The 19,602-nt window shown below is 60.9% G+C and overlaps 3 protein-coding genes across 9 annotated transcripts in view; all 3 read left to right on the forward strand.

The window, feature by feature from the left end:
- The first annotated feature begins 16 nt into the window (after positions 1–16).
- RILP (Rab interacting lysosomal protein) lies at positions 17–5,790 on the forward strand. Of its 4 annotated transcripts, none has more exons than XR_007506270.1 (8): positions 17–384; positions 740–863; positions 1,130–1,356; positions 1,542–1,730; positions 2,185–2,348; positions 2,501–2,623; positions 3,908–4,115; positions 4,394–4,475. XR_007506270.1 is itself a non-coding variant. In XM_049802029.1 (8 exons), the coding sequence occupies exons 1-8, from the start codon at positions 130–132 to the stop codon at positions 4,548–4,550; spliced, it is 1,323 nt and encodes a 440-aa protein (XP_049657986.1). In that variant the 5' UTR covers positions 17–129; the 3' UTR covers positions 4,551–5,790. The 4 variants fall into 4 exon arrangements, 3 of the variants coding, with proteins under 3 accessions (XP_049657986.1, XP_049657987.1, XP_049657988.1); XM_049802029.1 differs by having other exon boundaries at positions 3,908–3,991; positions 4,394–5,790; XM_049802030.1 differs by having other exon boundaries at positions 1,235–1,356; positions 3,908–3,991; positions 4,394–5,790.
- A 351-nt stretch (positions 5,791–6,141) lies between these two features.
- Positions 6,142–13,151, forward strand: SCARF1 (scavenger receptor class F member 1). The gene is made up of 11 exons (XM_049802028.1): positions 6,142–6,323; positions 7,043–7,104; positions 7,446–7,547; positions 7,664–8,189; positions 8,621–8,839; positions 8,927–9,055; positions 9,131–9,234; positions 9,449–9,560; positions 9,639–9,763; positions 9,954–10,094; positions 10,435–13,151. The coding sequence occupies exons 1-11, from the start codon at positions 6,229–6,231 to the stop codon at positions 11,439–11,441; spliced, it is 2,622 nt and encodes an 873-aa protein (XP_049657985.1). The 5' UTR covers positions 6,142–6,228; the 3' UTR covers positions 11,442–13,151.
- A 2,265-nt stretch (positions 13,152–15,416) lies between these two features.
- SLC43A2 (solute carrier family 43 member 2) overlaps positions 15,417–19,602 on the forward strand; it is a 34,195-nt gene continuing 30,009 nt past the window's right edge. For 2 of the 4 annotated variants that reach the window (XR_007506294.1, XM_049802353.1), the window contains exon 1: positions 16,152–17,552. Coding sequence is in view for 3 of the 4 variants with exons in the window: in XM_049802353.1 (XP_049658310.1) it covers positions 17,393–17,552 (160 nt within the window). In the remaining variant the exon portion in view is untranslated. Of the gene's footprint in view, positions 15,504–16,151; positions 17,553–19,602 lie in introns of those variants that run through there. The other 2 variants (XM_049802351.1, XM_049802352.1) reach the window with 2 other exon arrangements.

Raw genomic sequence — 19,602 nt, forward strand, 5'->3', positions numbered from 1 at the left:
TTTTACCGACGGGAACGCTGCCGGTGAGATCCCGCCTCGGAGGTGGAGGGGGGCGGCCCCGGACGGGGCGGGACGTTGAAGCGGGGCAGGGCGGAGCGTGTGCGGGGCCTCGGCCGGCGGCGGCGGCGGATGGCGGAGCCGGGCCGGGGAGCGGAGCCGCTGTGGCAGACGCCGCCGGAGCGCCTGGCCCCGCCGCACGTTTACCGTATGGCGGGGGCGTTAGGGGCCGAGCTGCGCCGACTTTCCGGCCGCTTCGGGCCCGAGGCCGTGGCCGGGTTGGTGCCGCCCGTCGTGCGGCTGTTGGAGCTGCTGGAGGCGCTGGTGGCCCCGGTGGGAACCGAGGGGGAGGCGCCGGCACAGCCGGGCGGGCGGCTGGACGCGGAGGTGAGCGGGGTGGTGAGGTGGGGGGGGGGCTTGTCCGATCCCTTTTGCTTCGGGGGTTCCCTACGGGGTGCCACCGACCTGCGCTTGTCGTCGTAGGAGTCCCCCTGGGGATGGCTCTGAGCCGGGGGTCCCGTCCCCCCCCCCCCCCCGGGACAGCTCTGACCCGGCGGTCCTTGTCCCCCCTGGGGTGGCTTTGACCCGGTGGTCCTCATCCCCTGGGGACAGCTCTGACCCGGCTGTCCTGGCCCCACTGGGATGGCTCTGACCTGGCTGTCCCCATCCCCCGTGGGACAGCCCTGACCCAGGTGTCCCCATCCTCTGGGATGGCTCTCACCCCGCTGTCACCATCCCCCAGAACCCGGAGCAGAGGCTGTGGGAGGCCGAGCACCGGGAGCGAGCCCTGCGCAGCCGCCTGGCCCGCCTGGAGGAGCAGAACCAGCAGCTCCTGGGACAGCTTGCAGAGAGCCAGTCCCAGGAGGGTGAGTGTCCCGGCGGATTCGGGGTCCCCTGCCACCATGGGATGTTCCCATGGGGGATGGTGGGCTGGGTGCAGGTCTGAACCTACTTTCCGTGCTGCCCAGCCTTGGAGACCTGTCCTACCAAGGAGTCGCAGGGACTCAAAACCCCCAGAGCACCCCCCAAGCCCCCAGGAGGGTTGTGGGGGCAGACACAGGGTGCGGACCACTGTTGCCAGCACAAGGACGAGTTGGGCACAGCCTCAAGCCCTTGGCTCCCATCTTTCCAGAAGCTTTGCAGAAGCATCAAGAAAAACCCCGTAGGGTTGTGGGGTCAGGGGAGTCCTTGGGTCCTGGGGGTCTCTCAGGCCTGTTCCCCCCATGTCTGGGCTCAGACAGCACGGCACGGAAGGAGCGGGAGGTGATGCTGCGACTGAAGGAGGTGGTGGACAAGCAGAGGGATGAACTTCGCGCCCAGGCCCACGAGATTGTCTGCAAGAGCCGAGACACGGAGGCGGTGAGCTTGTGGGAGCTCGCGGGTGTGGTGTGCGAAAGGCCTGGGGACCTGCTTTCATGTCACCTACCCTTGGGGCTGTCGTCGCGGCTGGTGAGCCTGCTGGGGCAGATGATTTTCCCATGGCCCTGGACGGGGGCCCAGAGCCGCTGCTGTGCCTCACTCTCGGCTCCCCCCGGGCCCTCCAGCTGCAGGAGCAACTGCATCGCTTCATGTCCATGAACGAGGACCTGCGTCACAAGGTGGCCGTGGTGCAGGCTCAGCTCAAGAGCGCGCTGGAGAAGAAGTCGGACCTGGAGGCCGCGATGCTGCAAACCCAGAGGGAAACGAGCAGGAGGAGCAGGACCAGTGAGATCCAGCGGCCAAAGCCCAGCCTGGTGAGTCAGAGCCCGTGGCTCTGCTGCTACTATAGGGCATCACTAACCCCGACCCAACCTTCCTGGCCTTGTGTGGGGCTTCTGGCACACCTGAACCCACCAGCTGCCAGCAGGACACAGCCGCTCAATTAAGCCCCACTGCTGAAAATTGAACAGTGTGGTATCTACCTTGTCCATAAACACTGGTGGGGGTGGAGGCAGGAGCGAGTGAGGCGAGGTGATGGGAGGAAAAGCCGAGTGGGACTCGGAGGATGAGGGGGGTTTGCCACGTGTGGCGATGGGTGGCAGATGCTGGCTGAGCCAGGGAGCCGCTGTGGTCCGTGGAGGGCTGTAGCAACTCTAGATTAGCAAACTCATTCCCAAGACTTCCATCTCTGCCTGCACGTGGCACCCAGCCTTGAGTGGGGGCTTCAGCGTCTCTGCTTGCCTGCTGACTCTCTTTCCGTCCCCTCAGGAAGGAGCACCGTCACCCACGGAGGAGCCGCAGCACCAGGATGCGGGCAGGAGCCCTGCTCACTGCTGCTTCTCCAAGGAAGAGCTGCAGCAGATCCTGCAAGAGAGGAACGAGCTCAAGACCAACCTGTTCCTGGTGCAGGAGGAGCTGGCCTATTACCAGCGGTGAGTCCTGCTGCGGCAGTGTGGGGCAGCAAGCTGGGTCCCTCCCATCCCTGCAGCCACCCGTGGCCCATCAGAGGTTGCTTCTGGCGCAGTGGGGGGAGATTTCTTCGCCAAGCTCTTGGTTGGTTAACCAGCTGGCTGCTTTTTGCCAGGGAGCTGCTGAATGAAGAGAGAGTTCCCAGCTTCTTCTTGGATGCAATGAAGTCGACTATCAAAAGACAGAGAAAAAAAATCAGAGCCAAAATGCTGGGAACGACAGAGGAGTCGGCGAGCAGGTGAGTCTGGCTGGCCGCGGTGAACAGGGAGCCTCCCGTGCAGGGTGGATGCCGGCTGGCAGGCTCCCGTGTTGCCGTGTGGTGTGACGCCCTGGAAGGGAACTCCCCCAGGCCAAGAGCTGTCTCCTCCCTGCCTCCCTCCAGAGATCAAAGGTTTCATGTCTGCAGTTGATGTCTTGCTCTGGCTTAGCCCTGGGAGCACCGCAGGGGCTGGGCTCTTTGCTGCAACTCGCACATCCCTGTCACCAGTCACGCATGGCCTGGCCGAATGCCGCTTGTCCCTGCGTGGATGTGGCAAAAGAGAGGCGAGGTGGTGGCACTGGAACCACTGCACAAGGCAGGCTGGTCCCTGCACTGTATGGTTGAAGATGACAGTAGAGACGTTCCCTGGAGGCTCTGCGAGATGTTTGTGGGCAGCGTTGGCTCCAACAGAATTCTTATGATGGGGAGGGGAGGATCCTGCCGGGCACCAGCCCCAGCTCTGCACATCTGCACTTCGGTGGTGGGGGGCGAAGCCTGCGCTAAAGCTGCTGTATGACGTGGGGGGAGCTGGATCTCACTGGCTTTTAGGGGCTTTAATAAAGGTCTGAAGGGGGCTGAGCTCTTCTGTGCTACTGAAACCCGCTGCTTGCTTTGTGTCGGGGTCTCTGCTGGCAGCAGGGGGGCCTGGGAGTGTCGAGTCCTGCCTGCTCGCCTCCCTGCCCGGTGAGGATAGCTGCTGCTCTATGAATGCTGCCCCGTGGTCATCTCGTGATCCCCGCTTCCCTATGAGGCCTGGCTGTCACCCACCTTGGTGCTAGGATGCCACCCGCCCCGGCCCCGAGCTGCAGCCAGTAGTGCCGATCATCAGGCTGTTCCCCCAGTAAAGTGCGTGCTTGCCACGCGGGTTAAGATGCCTAAAGACTTTACAGCAAGTTGTGGCTTCTGTTGTGGCAACTGGGGACACGCCGTCTGCTGATCAGGCACCAGGGGTTTGAAGCTGGTGCCTGAAGAGCTTTGTGGCTGGAGATCACCGAGCTGGGAGGGGCTGGGCTTGCCCTGAAACGCGGCTGTATCTGGGACACGAGCATTGCTGTGGCTTTGTGGCAGGTCACAGCGTGCCGGTGCTTTGCGGCACGGTGGCTCCGGTCCACGTGCCCCTGGCTCTGTGGCCACCTCTGCACGTGTGGCTCTGCAGGTGACACCCCTCGGCTCAGGCAGGAGCCCCGGGGTGACTCCGGCACTCGCTGCTGCGGTGAGCCCGTGACTCAGCGCAGGTTTTCCCCCCGCTTCTTTGTGCTGCAGTGATGAAGATGAGGGCTCCTGGCTCCCAGCCCACGGCACAGACTGCGCGGATGCTCAGCCTCCCGATTCCAAAATTAGGAGCTTGTAAGTTTGCTCCCGTGCTCAGGTGCTGGTGGGGACAGGTGGCTTTCCTGGCAGAGAGGAGGTTTGGGGTTTGGCTGTGGACCCAGCGCATGGACTGGACTGAGCTTGGTGCCTGGCCTGCAGGGTATGATGGGGACGGAGCTGGGCTGCCTGCCACAGAGCTGGCAGGGATGCTGCCAAAGAGGGAGTTGCTTGGTCTGGGGGGGGGATCTGCCTTGTCCGGGGCAGGGGCAAATGCAGGGCAAGCCTTGCTGCTGCCCCTGGGGTGCCGCACGCTCCCAGGTACTCGCAGCCGGGCTACATTCTGCCACCGCCACTGCTAAACACAGAGGGAGGTTGGGATCTGGCTGCTTCCCTGGGGAGGCTCTTCTCCCACACGGCCGTTATCTGTTCTCTCTGCAGTTTTGGGCTGTGGTATCAGGGCAGCAGCAAAGACCCCTCCACGTCCAGCTGCTCCGGAGCCTGGGAAATCATCGACTCGCTGGACACACAGCTGGAGCTGGAGGGAGAGAGAGAGTCGGCGGCCGGCTCCACCGACAGAGCCATGCAGCCCCTCTGACCCCACCTGAATGGGGGCTGGATCTGGCCTTGCAGAAGCGCTTCCCGGCTCTTCTTTTTCTGGTGTCTTCAAGAGCGGCACGGCAGCCCTGCCTGCTTCCCTGTGCCGTGGTGACGGTGAAGCCACAGCATGGACAGCCTTCCTGCAAACCCGCTGGGACACTCGGCCGTGGGGTGCCAGCCTGGCATGGGGCAGCTCGGCACCTCTGGGGATCTCTGCCTGTTGGCCACCCTTTCATTGTGCCCACGGCTTAACTACGGGATCCTGCGCAGCCGTGTCCCTGCTCCCTACTTCTCCATGCTTGCAGCTCAGCACGGTGGGGGTCTGCACCCTCTTCCTACTGCCGCACCCCAAAAGGGCTCTTGAAATCTGCTGGTGGCTCTTTCCACCAAACGCCTCCGCTCACGGCCCAGGATCCCATTGCCCAATCGTGCCCTGTGGGGGTATTTCACTTCACCCCTTTCTGTTCATACCTCCCCTCATCCCGGCAATGTGAAGGTCGAGTTGGGGTGCCCTGGCCGGCTGGCTGGGCACTGTCCCGGTGTTGCCGCACGGCTGGGAGGGGCTGAGCACGCTGCACCGGGTGTCCAGATGCTCCTGTGTCTGGGAGCAGTCGGGATCAGCACCACCAGTGCCACTCCTGCACTTTTCAGGCGTGGGGTGAATCAGTTTTGTACTGGGACCTCTTCCTGCTACTACTGGGAACTGGAAGACGGGAACAATCCTTGTGTTCACGGGGGCGAGTCGGTCCTCTTGGGTTAGGTACTTTCTAGCTCTAGAAGTGGAGTCAGAAATAAATCAGTGTCTCATTTCTTCTCCAAGGTACCTGCTGCAGCCTCTGCTTTCTCCTTGCTTGGGAAGTACCGGGTGATGCTGCCAGGCTTCAGCTGTGGTTCTGCGCCGTAGCCGTCGCTTTTCGTGTGCCGATGCAAAGGGATGTGGCCGGCTGTGCTGTGCCAGACCCCGGAGCCCCTTTCAGGGGTTGGCTATGATGGGGAGCAGGGCTATGGGGGCTGCAGTGCTGGGCGCGATGGAGTTAAGTCCTGCGTGGTGGGGGGGCCGCACGCTTCCAGCCCCGCCGGCCTTGGGTAGGAAAAAGGTGTTTCCTGTGCATCTGCTGACACAAAGCTCCTGGGGAGATGGCGAGGTGGGAGAGCAGCCAGCAGCTCGAAGGCCAGCATGGGGCAGGCCGTGTCCCCGTGGGCCATGTGGGGATCCTGCTTCTCGGCCCCTGCCAGGGGTCGGCAGCGCCGTGGGGCGGCTCACGGGGGTCTGGGCAGGGGGGGGCAGTGGACGCCTCGTGTGGGTTGGGGGGGGACGTTGGCTAAAACAGCTTTGGGAGCAATGGAGGGTGGCACAGGGGAGCGAGATGACGGCAGGTGAGATGTTCAGGCGGGCGCCCGGCCATGCATGGCTGCACCGAGCCCCTGGACGCCCATTTCTGCTGCTAGGCTGGCAGCAAGGCCCAAAAATAGCCCGTGCGGTGGCATTCCCTGCCTCCCCCTCCCCGCCGCACCCCTGACGTCTGGATCGGGGCGCCTCCTCCCGCGTTTCCTCAGGAAGAAACCCAAGGCTGGCGGGAGGAAGAGGCTGCACCGCAGGAGGGACAGACGGGACAGACGGACGCCAGCGTGGGGCTGGGGAGCCGCTGGGACTTGGGCCCTCGTGCCCCGCCGGGATGGGGAGTGCCCGGCCCATTCTCTGCCTCCAGCTGTGGCTGTGGGTGCAGAGCTCTGCCCAGGAGCTCGACCCCGACGGCAGGAACGTCTGCAGGTAGGTGCCACGGGGGTCCCTACTCGTGCCCTCCATCTCCTGGGGCCTCTCAGCAGCCCCAGGGGGTCATCGTCTGTCCGTCCTTCCGTGGACAGAGACCTGCGGCCCGGCTTTGTATGGGTGCGGAGACTGGGGCGATGCTGGGGAGTGTGGTTGGGCATTTGGGGCACCAAATCCCTTCTCCAGGGGTTATTTCTCATGCACCCTCCCCACGCGCAGGGCAACAGGGGGAAGTGGGAGCATCGGCAAAACTTTAGTCGTGCGCCGGGTGGGAAAAATATGTATGGCAAAACCCAAAGGGCTTTTGGAGCTTCGCTTTGCTGCTGCATCGCCTCTCCTGTTGATCTCACCATCGACAGCAGCGCCTTTCGGCATCTTTGCTTCGGTGCCTTTGCTCTGGGTCACTGGCGAAGCTTTGAGCTGGTCCCAGAGCATCGGGGACCCGGCACGGGCTCCATAGCGGCAGAGCCGGGCAGGCATGCCCCACCGCCCAGCCCCGCCGCCCGCTCGGGCTTCAACCTCTTAAATTTCCTTCTATTTTGCTGGTTTCCTTCCGGAGCAATGCCCCCGGGGCCGCACCGCCTCCCCACCCGCCGGGCCCAGCCAGGGCAAGCGCCCGCATTCGCTTCGCCTTAGCCGAAGCCGCAAAGCCGTGTGCCAACCCACGCCGGTCCCGGTACCCCTCGCCCTGGTTGACGGCCCCCGGGTCTCTCCCGCAGGCTCCCCGCTGGCCCCGTGTGCTGCCCCGGCTGGAAGCAGGAAGGGCGGGAGTGCACGGCCGGTGAGTGATGGATGGTGACAAAGCCCAAAGTTCGGTCCTTGGGCTTGGCCAGATGCCTCCTGTGCGGCACTGGGTTTTGGGGAGGAGGGGAAAGCCCTACAGCTCTCCCTGAGCGGTGGCGGTGGGGTGCTGCACCATGGGGACCCCCAAACACCCACCGAGGAAGCTGCTAATAGGGGTGCAGATTGGCCAGAGGGGTGGAGCGGGAAGCAGGATGATGGTTTCCCCAGGAAGGTTGCATTGGCAGGAGGTGGCCGGGTGGCTGGTGGTCCGGCAGAGGGGTATGAGGCCGGGGGGGGGAAGGCTGTTGTGCGCTGATGTGCATGCCCTGCCACCGACAGCGCTGTGCGAGGGGGACGACGCCTGCGGGGTGGATGAAATCTGCGTGAGACCCGGAGTTTGCCTCTGCAAACCCGGCTTCTTCGGAGCAGACTGCAGTTCCCGTAAGTATTTCCCCAGGGCTCAGCCCTCGCCATCCCCTTTTTGCCAGCCTGGATGCTCAGGGGGCTGCCGGGCTTCCCCGTCACTCCTCATCCTCGCCATCTCCTTCCCTTCGCAGGCTGCCCCGAGCGGTACTGGGGTCCTGACTGCAAGCGGACCTGCCCGTGCCACCCCAACGGGCGCTGCGACCCGGCGAGCGGGCACTGCACCTGCGACCCCAACCACTGGGGAGAGCTCTGCCAGTTCCCCTGCCAGTGCGGTCCCCACGGTCGCTGCGACCCCCTCATCGGCACCTGCCGTTGCGAACCGGGCTGGTGGGCGCCCACCTGCAAGAAGCAATGCCAGTGCAACCCCACCAGCTCCCACTGCGACCCACTCACCGGCCACTGCCGCTGCCTGCTGGGCTGGTGGGGCAGGAGGTGCAGCTTCAAATGCTCCTGCAACCTCTCGCCCTGCGCCCAGGAGACGGGCAAGTGCGAATGCAAGGCTGGGTTTTGGGGGCCGGCATGCCAGCGACGCTGTGATTGCTTGCACGGTTCCTGCAGTCCCCTCAGTGGGCACTGCAGCTGCAATCCTGGCTACCAGGGCAGGAGCTGCCGGGACCCCTGTCCGGCAGGGAAATACGGGTTTCAGTGTGCGCACAGGTGAGCTGGGGGCAGCAGGGGGGATCCAGCGGGTACCCAGAGGCTGCAGCCAGACCTTGGGGGGGGGGGGGGCAAAGTCATCATGGTTATCTCTGTCCCTTTCACTGGGCAGGGAGACCTATCCCGGGGGGGTTGAGCATCCCTGGTTGGATGCAGCATCAGTGTTGCCCCAAAAGAAAAGTCCCGCTAATGCCAGCAGAAAGTGCTGGTGTCACCCTAAAATCGGGTCATCCTCGATACCGCTCCCCACGGCAATAAAGCAGCATCTCTCCCTGCTTGCCTCCTGCCCTGTTGCCGTTACAGAGCATTAAGCGTTATAGGGTATTTCCCCGTGGTCCAAACTGATGCTCAACGCCGGCGTGGGGTGAAACCTGTGTTTTGGCAGGGCTGGGGGTGGGTGTCGAGGCCTCACTGCCCTTCTGCCCGTGCAGCTGTGGGAGCTGCAAGCGCAGCCAGCCCTGCTCGCCCGTGGACGGCTTCTGCCTGGCCTGCCAGCCTGGCTGGAACGGGACCCTCTGCAAGGAACCCTGCGCACCCGGCTTCCACGGCGAGGGCTGCCTCCAGCTGTGTCCCCGCTGCCGGCGTGGGGAGGTCTGCGACCCGGAGACGGGGTCCTGCCCGCACTGTGAGGCTGGCTGGATGGGACCCAGGTACACCCAGGATCAGGCCACCGGTCCTCGCGGAGTTTCCCTGCTCTGGGTCGCAGCGGGCTGATGCTTCGCTCTCTGTCTTGGTAGCTGCAACAGCTCCTGCCCCGCAGGCACTTTCGGCGATGGATGCCAGCACCTCTGCCCCGAGTGTGTTGCGGGGAGCTGCGACCCCGTGTCAGGAGTTTGTATCTGCCAGGCAGGCTACTGGGGAGCCAGGTAATGCCAGGAGCGGGGCAGGGCTGGGGTCCCACTCTTCCCGGGGACATTTCCCTCCTTTCCTCTCTCTTCCAGCTGCAATGACACCTGCCCAGAAGGATATTATGGCGTGAACTGTTCCTCGCCCTGCCAGTGCTCCCGGGGGACCTGCCACCCTGTGCGGGGTGACTGCGTGTTGAGTAAGAGCAACCTCAAATTTACTCCTTAGCACTGGGCAAGGGACTGTAACATCCTTGCTGGGGAAGGTGCCGGGAGGCTGCGATGCAGCCCGGTCCTACCTGGTGCCTCCTGGTCCCACCACGAGTTGCCAGCTCCTGCGCTTTCTGTCTGGGGCGGCTCTACGGGCTTGGCAGCCGCAGGACATGTTGGACTCAACCCATCTTCTTTCCGCAGGTTTTAAGGACCACGGGGCCCTTGCAGCCGCCATCCTCGTCCCTCTCCTGCTGCTGCTGCTCTGCATCGCCTGCTGTTGCTGTGGAGCCAGCCCAGCAGATGCTAGAGACAGGTATTTTTTTATATTTTGCAACCTTCGATGCAACCCCCCGTCTCTCACGTCCCTTCACACCTATTCTCCCTTGTGCAGGGCGGCCGTGCCGGATGATGGCGTGGTGCCCAGGATGAAGCACCACGTGCTGGGGGTGCTGGCGAACCTCAGCGCTATGATGCCTTGCTTTTCCCTGGGCGGCTACAAACTTCCCAAAGTCACAGGTGAAAAAGCAGAGCAACTGAGACCCCTTCCAGCGTGTTACCCCCATCCCGTGCTCTCTGTATTGTTGCTGTCTGGGGGGAGCCTGCATCCCCCCCCTTGCCCCACTGCATGGCTCAGGGCAGGCGTTGCTCTCCTGCCCCAAAGCACCCCAGGGTGCCCGAGCTCAGCTGGGTGTCTTTTCCTCCCCAGTTTCCCACCATGACGCAGAAATCCCCTTCAACCCCAGCTTTATCGAGGCGCCATCAGCTGCGTGGGTTTCAGACAGCTCCTTCTCTTCCTCCTTCGACACCGACAACGAGGGACCCGAGTACTCTGTCCCTCCCAGAGAAGGTGATGTCGGCGGCTGTTCCTCCCTTCCCCAGACACCCGCAGCCCTTCTGGGCTGCCTCGGGTCAATCCTGCCCCGTTATCAACCTTGGGTGTCCCAGGGATGGGCGCTGGGCAAAGTCAGCGTTTATTTTCATACCCTCGTTTTCTGTCTGCAAGGACACACTTGGCCTCGTGTGAAGGGACGTGCCTGGTGTGGGCAGTCCCATTTCACAACCTTTTGCCGGGGAAATGCTCCCATGGACAATCCTGTTGCATCAGCCCCTGTCCCAATGCCCCAGGCGTGTCCCTGGACAGGGTGGGAAGCTCCAACAGCCCTAACTCTCGTCCCCTTCTCCCGCAGGCATCCCGCTGCTGGGGGGGGCCGAGCTGCAGGATGGGGCATCCCCCCCCAGCGAGGTGCTCCCAGACCCGTCTGCCTTCGACTCCGAGGACGTCTCGCAGCCCTTTGCCATCCCTCGCACCTCCAGCATCGCCAGGGCTAAGCGGCCCTCTGTGTCCTTTGCCGAGGGGACGAAATTTGGGGCGGCAGAGACCCCCAGCCCTGGGCGGAAGCCCAAGACCACGTGGGGACCATCTAAGCTGTCCCCACCGCCAGGGGACGCGGCAGCCGAGCCCCCCGCTGAACGACCAGCCAGCGATTGCTACGAGAACCCCGAGCCCCTCGGCAAGAGGGAGGAAAGCCACCGGCCGTCGCCCCGGGCCACCCCGGGGGGACGCCGAAGGGTGGTCTCTGGCACCAGGCATGTGGCTCAGAGAGTAGAGGCACTTGAAGCGGCTGCAAAATCCGGCAGCTGGGAGGTGAAGGGGAAGGAGCCCAACGTCACCACCATCTACATGATGGTGGGAACGGCCGGGCAGGACCCCAAGGCGGAGGGAGGTGGTGAAGGACCGGTCCAGGCTGTGCTCAAGCGGCTGGGCAGCTTGCAGAAAGGCAAGTGGGCTGCAAAGGAGGAGTCCAAGGTGAGGAGGAGCGTGGAGGCCATCCAGAAACCACCCCGCCGGGCCCTGGCACAGTGGAGAGACTCAGTGAATAGCTGCAAGCAGAGGGAGAGCGTCGCGGGGGCTCCCGTTGAGCCATCCTCTAGCAAGCACCAGCATCTCCCTGGGAAGAGACAGTCCTTCCTTCTCGCATCTCCCTCGTCGAAAAGCACCGGGGTCCAGGATGGGGCCAGCGATGCTGTAGGTGCCACGGAGAGGGGCAAAAGCCCCGAGTTAGTCCTCAGCGTCGAAACGAAGGGACAGGCTGCCCCGAAGGAAGAGCCGAAATATGAGAATGTGATCAGCGGCGGTGCCGATTCATCCCCCGGCTCTGCCAAGGAGCTGCCGGCCGCCCCTGCGGCCACCTGAGCCCCCACCGCCTGGGCTGGGGCAGCGGGAGCCCAGGAGGTCCCTCCGACCCCAGCGTGGGGGGAGCAGAGGTCCCCCTCTGAGCTGTGAACCGCAGAAGCCTTGAGCCTTCCCATTGATCCCCTTTCCTCAGTGCTGCGTTGCTGGCGCAGACCCTCGCTGGCCGGCACAGCCGGTGGGACGGGTGACGCTGAGAGCGGCAGCGGTAGCAGCCCCACGGGCTTACGGTGCTTCAGGGTTGTTTTCTGCTCCCTCCCACCCTTTGTGCCCCATTTTTTTTGTGTCTGCCGCAGCCCGGAGGGACAGCGATGCTCTGGATGCAGCGGTGGCACCTTCTGGTCCCTGTTGGCACCAGGCTTGGGGATACGCGTCCTCCTTGTAAAAGGGACTGGGGCTGCTGGGGGCTCTTCTGGGAAATGCACAGGCAAAAAACAGTTTTCACCCCATCAGTTTTCACTGTCCTAGCTCTGGTAATGCTGCTCAGAGCCTCTTGCTGTAAAGGTGCTTCTTGCTGGAGGGAATTATTTTGTGGAGCTGGGCTGGGGAGAGGTGATGGGCTGTCACAAGCAGCTTCAGCGAAAATTAATTTTAGCTGCTTAACTCAAAGGGTATCCAGGTCTGCAGGGGTTTATCTGTGTGGCTCTGGCTTTTGTGGCAGGCTCTGGCTGCCTTCGTTTCTACGTACATGCACAGCACACAAAAAGGCTCGTGGCACGGCACGGGGTTTATCGACGGCCTTTTAAACTCCACGCAATACCAAGCCGCAATTGTGCAAGAGCAAACGTGGCAGCTGGGCTGTGACCATCAACCTGTGCACCTGGCGCTGTGCTGGCCCTGATAAGGATGAAAGCTGCACAGAAAATGGCATTTCTACAGGTGCCCTAAGCTCCTGCCATCTCCCAAACCTCATTCCTGCTGCAGCAACGTGTCACCGTGGGTGGCTGAGATGTGGTGAAGGTGCTACAGCATCTCCAGAACAGCCAGAGAACCTCGGGCAGCACAGGCAAGGCACACACGAGGGCTTTGCTGCCCGTGCAAGGTGCTCGAGAAGCCAAAGAAGATTTGCAGCGTGAACTGGTTTTAGATATATCTAAGTGGTAGAAGTTTCTTGTATATTTTTCTGTTATTTTGCGTGGCATGGAGATCTCTGAATGAAAATTAAATGTTACCAAAGCCCTTCAGGAGCTGGGCTTCCCAGCCACCCTCTGAATCAAAGACATGGCCAGAAATATTCTCCAAATTGTGGAAACTGTCAGCAGCCTTAGGCTTTCAGCTTGGGGTTTTTTTTAATGTTCTGGTTCTGTTGAATTCTGAACTCTCACTTAAGGAGCTGAGCCCAGAGCAGTGCCAGGGACCGGAGGACGGAGGGAGCAGGAGTGGGCTGTGAGTGTGGGAACGCCTACGTTGCAGGCTGCATCTCACGCGTCACGTGTGGAGCCCCACGGGAATCCTTCTTGTGGTCTGGCACTGCTGAGTTGGGGTTTAGGGTTTGGGGTGTTTTGGAAAACAGAGAGGGTTTTGCTTTTTCCCTTCTGCTTTTCGCATGTGCTTCTCTGCAGCGCAAGGCACTGAATCCCCACGGTCCCACATGGGTGAGGCTTCCAGTTTTGCAGACAGCATGCAGCACCCTTTCCTGCAGCGGTATCACCTACTGCCATGATTATAACACCAAATATTCTGGTATACAAATAAAAATGCTCATCCCGGCAAGACTTGAGCAGCAGCCTGGTCAGACCTCTGTTCTGCCCAGGCTAGTTTTTGTTTTGTCACTATTTTGTTACGGTGGCAGGGACAGTCCCACATTTTATTTATAAGCAGCCATTTTTTTCCTAATTGGTTGGATATTTTCAGCCTGTCAGCCGAGCAGCGTTGTGCCAGAAGCGAACGTCACGTGAGCCGGTTCGCCGTGGGTACGGTACGTAAATAGCTGACAGCAACCTGACAGCCTCCCCTGACGTTGAAACAAGCATCCAGCTTTTGAGAAAACGCTGCTGCCGCGGCGAGGACCTTTCGCGTTCACGGGCTGAGCTGCGAGGCAGGATGTTTCCTCTACTTGAAGATGAAACATCTTCACCTTGTCTGGGGCGGCGCAGGGAAATCAAGCGGTGGCTGTTCAGCGCGTGGCTGCTCACGCACACGCCTGCAGCGTGGTCGCGTCGGTGTCTTCTTGCTAGGGATGCTTCGGTCCGGCTTTGCCGTGGTTTTAATTCTGGATGCGGGAGGTCTGCAAGCCAGAGCTGGTGGGTGAGGGAGGGGTTGATGTCTTCCCGCGTTGGATCTCTGACTTGTGGAATCCCGCTGCTGCAGTGGTTTGAAGCCAGTCGGTGGGAAGCTGTTCCCGTGTGCGGGTCCCGTCTGGAAGCAAAGAGGCGTCCGTCCTCTCTGCCGGGGCAGCTCCTGGCCGCGCGGAGGTAGGAACAGAGGCTCAGGCTGTTCCCCCACGGCCACAGGGGTCTGTCCCCCATCGCCGCAGCCTTGTCATCTCCTTTCCAAAACTGCCCGGGCTCTGTGTTTGAAGAAGACCACGTTGTTTACCCCAGTGACTCCATCCGAGCCTGCTGAGAACCTGCCTGGGTGGCCGGGCAGGAGCTGTCACCTCCCTCCCAGCCTAAACTCATTCCTGGCCAGTTTCTATAAATGTGTCTTTGTGCCAGCGCTGTTCTTCAGCTTCACTTTATTTTTTTCTCTCCGTGACGTTTATTTAGTCCCCGGGTGTATTTATAGATGGCAGCGGATCACCCGATAGCTTCTTTTCTCCTTCTAGGATAGGAAAACCAAGCTCCTCCCGTGCTCTCGCTGTAGCAAAGGGTTCCCGTGTCCCCAGACAGCCTCCGAGCCCTCCTCGTGCTCTTTCCCGTCACAGTTCATGTTTCTTGGACACAACGACCAGGTCTGGGTGCTGAGGTCTCCCCGGGGCCTCGTGCTGTCTCAGCCTTTTTCTACCCCTGCTAAAAATACAGCGCCGACCCCGGCTGCCTTATTTTCTTCAGACTTTGTCTTTGTTTGTTTGTTTGCCATCACTTAAATCCACTTTCCAGCTGTTGCAACGTTTGACCCTTCTCCCACAGCCAAGCCCGAGGAGTTTCCTCTTCCCACCCGCCGCTTTCTCAGGGATGCAGCTGTGGGTGCGCGTCCGTCTGTCCGGGCCCTCAGTTTTCCGCCGAGTGACTCAGAGACGTTTACCTGCCCTAAGCACTATTTTCATCTCCTTTGGCCAAGAAAAAAAAAAAAAATCCCTTATAGCGATTTCCAGGTATATAGGGCCACCTCCTCTGGCCCGGGACCTCGCTGATGAGCGATGGCTTTATGGCGGGACTCGAAATCCCGCAGAGGAACGCGCTGAAAAAGGATTTAATGCAAAAAAAAAAAAAGAGGGCAGAGCTCAGCTGAGCTAGGATGCAAAGCCGCTCTCGGGGTTTGCGATGGTTTTCCTTTTATTTTAGGAGACGGCTGACTCTGCTCGTGGGCCGGGTGTCTCGAAGGCTCGTTGCCCCCGTGCCCGGCCGTACCGTGAAGGCGATCAGCCCTGGGACCGTCGGTTGGATGCCCTGCTCCCAAAATGGCCTTTTTTTAACGGGGAACCGGCTTCTCCGCTCCCTCCTCGGGCGGGAGAGCTGGGATTCTCAGAACGGATCCCGTACCGCTAACCGTAGCGGGATGAGGGCTAAGGCGGGTGCTGTTACCGAAACGGCTCCGTCCGTTCGGCCGGGACCGGACGAGCAAAAACGGTTCGGTGGGGAGCGCGGGTGCGGCTCTCCCGCCCGGGGCCGGCGGAGACCGGCAGCAGCCGGCATCGAACCCCCCCCCCCGCGGGGACGGGCCGGGAGGTGGAGCGGGAGGGGGGGGGGGGGGAAGTACCGGCGGGGGGGGGGGGGGGGGGGGGGCGGCGTACGTGTGTTACCGGGGGGGGCGCGCGGCCCCGCTCCTGCCCCGGCGGCGGCGGGCGCGCTGTCATTGGCTGGAGCTACGACCAATCAGCGGCGGCTCCTGTTTGCTCCGGAGGACGGATAAAAACCCCGGGTGGGACCGCGGCGGCGCGGAGTGGGGGGGGTGCAGCGGAGGGTGAGTGGGGGGGGGGGGGGGGGGGGGGACGGGACGATGGTGGGGTGCCATGAGGGATGAGGGGGTATTTGGGGGGGCTGAGGGCTTTGCGTGGGGTGGGGGGGAAGAGCGGGGTGAGGTTTGTATCGGGGGGGTAGTGGGGTGCGTGGGAGGGGGGTTGTGGAGAGGAGGGGTGCGTTGAGGTGTATTGGGGGTCGGGGGGGTGCATGGGGGGGGTTCGTGCGTGGGAGTGGCGTGCGTTGGAGGAAGGGGAGGGGGGTGATGGGGGGGAGCTGGGTGCATGGGAGCGATTTGCGGGTGGGGAGGGGGGGTGCGCGGGGGGGATGGCTGGGGAAGGGGAGAGAGCGGGATGCAGCGGGGCTGTTTGGGGAGAGCTGGGCGCGTGGGGGATTTGGTGAGGGGAGCGCAGCGTGCGTGGGGGGGGGGTCGTGGGTGGGGAGCGGGGTGTGTTGGGGGAGAATGGGGTGTATGGAGGGGGGGTGACTGGTAGGGGAGAGAGCAGGCTGCGCCTCTCGCCACGCAGAGGATCTGTGTGCTGAGGAAGGACGCGTGGGGCTGGGGAGGGGGCCTGCAGGGATGAGGAAGAGGAGGCGGTGGAGGAGGAAATGCGTCGTGGGCTGCGGTGGGTGGGTGGGTGTGCGTGGAGGGGCACGGCTGCAGGCTGGCTTCCTCGGGCAGGGGTCTCTGCGCTGGCTTCTGTGGCTGGAGGGGTGGCCCTGTCCTCCTGGCACCCTTGCAGGGAGCTGGGCCAGACCCCCACGCCCCCCTCCCCCCCCCCAAACCAACCCAGGGCTGGGGCCTCTGCCCTGTGGAAAACCCTGAGACACTGTCTTAGGCTGTAGTGTGTACCCAGCCGATTTCCCCATAGCGCCTGACTGGGGCGTGCTCTGGGCTGGGAAAAGGCTCTGCTTGTCTAAAATGGCCACCTGCCTTATGAGCCAGGGTTGGCCCTGGTGCTGAGCACCTCAGGGCTCCCCGGAGCAGCCCTTCGGCCAGCCAGCTTTGCTCCCGAATCTGCTGCTTGCTCTCGTGGGCCCCAGGGACTGGGACAGGCAGAGCTGGAGACAGTTAATCAGGCCGCAGCATCTGTGGGGCAGCCCGGGGATGCCACTATGCTGAGGTGGAGCAGCGTGTGCCATGGGCTGTCCTGGCCGGTGTACCTGGCTCTCTGCACAGCGAGTATGGGGCAGGATGTGGCCCACCTTGTCTCCCAGCTGGATGCTCCGGCAGTTAGCAAAAAGTGTTCCTTGATGAGCCATCTGTGGTATAAACTGCAGATGCAGGACCCACGGCACATATAGGAGCCATGCTCGCCTTCCAGAGCAGATCTGTTCTTCTCCTGTGTGGGGCAGAGCAGACCTGGTGGGTCACTAAAGCCACTGTTAGGGCCGTGGGGCTGCCTTCCCTGGTCCCAGCCCCTGCCTGCAAGCAGCCAGGAGGTTGGGGTGTTGGCTGAAGCCCCCCGTTCTGGCACGTGTTTCCTTGCTGTCTTACAAGTGGGCCGCCTGCCTTGTACAGGTGATGGGGGAGCGGGCTCCAGGCAATTGATATTTGCTGCGTTTTCATACCTGTTGCTCGGGAAGTGGAACAGAGTCCTTGAACGCTCCTCTGTCGCGTGGTGTGTGTGCTGGAGGGGCTGTTCCAAGGGCACCTGTGCTCCCCCATCCCTCCAGGTAACTTGGCAAGCTGGTACCTGCAAAAACGAGTTTTACACCTGAGTGCCTTACATTCAGCAGGCAGGTTTGCTTGCGTTCCAGTAGAGAGATCTCCTCTTAAGCCATGCGTTTTTGCACTCTTTGAGCTGCACGTGCTGTGTCTGTGGACTCGCTGGATGTTGTTCTGATCCCTGCAGGTTGACACTCTGAACGAGGCCATCTTCCCACGCAGCAATGGCACCCACGCTTGCTACCGCCCATCGCCGGCGCTGGTGGATGGCATTCACAGCCATCATTGAGAACCTGCTCTTCTCTGCTGTCCTGCTGGGCTGGGGGTCCCTCCTCATCATGCTGAAGGCAGAAGGGTTTTATTCCTACCTGTGCCACGAGTCAGGTAAGGATGCTCTGGAGACTTGGGTGAATAAGTTGCTGCTGAGGTTTGCTGGTGTGGTTCCTTGTCTTAAGGTGGTGTGGAACTGGCTAGAGTAAGTAAGGGCTGAGCTCCAGGTCAGTCCTGGGGTAGAAGGAAGGGATGTGCCCACCTTTCCAAAACCGATGGCATCCTTATGGTGGTGTAATGTGCCTGCAGTTGCCATTGCTTTGCAGAGCGATTGGAAAGGAAGCCTTAAAGATTGGGTAAAGCTTTTCTTGACAGCCGTTTCCACTTGGCCGTGAATTTTTCCTCTGTGTGGTGGCCTAGCTGATCTCCGCAAGGGAAGGCCAGATGCATTCTCGAAGATGACGATTTGTGGGAAGGGTGTCCTGAGTTTGTAGGCATCCTTTCCTTAGTGGCAGGAGAGAAAAGAGCGTGGGTGTCTATAAGGTTAGAGGAGTCTAGTGCTGCTGTTGAGGACAAGTTGAAGATGCAACTTGTATGTAGCATTGTAAATGCTATTGTAAATGCTACTGACGTTTTGTTCCTCTTCCTCGTCAGACGCGCAGGATGTGCTCAAACGAGGCTGTGTCTCTATGAGGGCTTGAGATCTACCTTCTGGCCCAGCCAGAGGAAGCAGTTGGCCATGTTGCAGACACAGCCTTGCAGGGAAGGAGGCAATCTTGTGGAGTGGGAAGGATAACCCTGGGAAAAACAAGGTGTAGGTGGACATATATCCCCAGCCTAGGCATGGAGAGAATTTTGGTCTGGGGAATCCCACAGTGTGGTAGGGTGGACAGTGGGGTTAAAGGAATCTAAAGGTAAAGGTGTGGTATGGATTTGGAAAGCTGGTTTAGTGACAGAAGATTTGCACATGCTCGGAGAAGGGAATAGCAGAGTGAAGAGAATCAGGAGCTAGGCGTTTGGGCTCTGTCCAGAGATGTGTGATGGTGGATGAGATGAGAAGGTAGATCAGCCCATTCAGGGCTGGGGAACATGGGGATGGAGGAGGAAGCAGTAGGGGAAGAAAGGAGCTGGAAATAAGTGCATGGACCCTCAGTGGGTAATGGCTGAGAATAGTGGGGGAATTCTGAAATGTGGGGAAACAAAGTCCAAGCAAAAAGTGACTGTGAATAGTTGTGATGATACTTTGTTTTTTACCCTCATTCATCAGCTGCTTGTTACCGTCTTTTCTTCTGTTTTGGGTGCATGTGGGTGGCTGCCTCAGCCCTGTGCAGCCTGGGTTGGTACACCTGGCAAACACGTATGTGTTTGCGTCTTCTACCATCTGTAGCTCGGCTGCTTTATCTCCATCCTGTGCTCTGCTTAAGGTGCGATGCTTCCAAGTGTTGTCTGTGTCACTTGGGTCTCCGGTAGTGCTCCAGACTGTGTGAAGGAGAGTCCCCAGCAGCTGGGGACTATTTAGGACTTCTGTTCAAGGTTGCTCTGTTCTCATCAAGCCATGGTGACTTTGTCACAGGCCTGTGTAAGGGATCTCATTAAACCTATCGGGTGGAGGCTTTCTGCCACTGAGATAAAACACATGAGAGTTGATAAGCAAATGCTGACTGTCTCTGAAAGCAGCCATTTTCCTATCTGCTTCCTGAGATATGCCCTGCTGACAAGAGCCCAGCTTCACTTGGGGCCCACCTCCGACTCTTTGCTTTGATTGCTTTCAATTCATCCGCCTTTGCCCCAAATCAGCGAGATTCACCTTGGCTTCTCACCCATGTTTGCCAGTCTGTGGTTTTTCTGGCTCTCCCCATGGGAGTGCCGGTGCCACAGACCGCAGGGAAGCTGCAAATGTTTGGACTGTGGTGAAATTGCTGCCCTGGGGACAATTTCTTCCTCCCAGAGACCAACCTGTGCCCTGAGGCAAGAGAACTTAATCCCTGAAAAGAAATTTATGTAGTCAAATGTTCTCATTGTCCTCAAATACCTGGCCATCACTGCTGAACTCAGTGATGGCTTGTGATGAGCATGGAGGACCAGTTATGCTGGTTTCCTCGTTCATCCATGTTTACTCATTTTCCTTTCTCTGTTTTTGTCCTCGTTGTAATAATCTCAGTGA

The sequence above is a fragment of the Accipiter gentilis genome, chromosome 6 (assembly GCF_929443795.1).
Source record: "Accipiter gentilis chromosome 6, bAccGen1.1, whole genome shotgun sequence".
NCBI classification, from domain to species: domain Eukaryota; kingdom Metazoa; phylum Chordata; class Aves; order Accipitriformes; family Accipitridae; genus Astur; species Astur gentilis.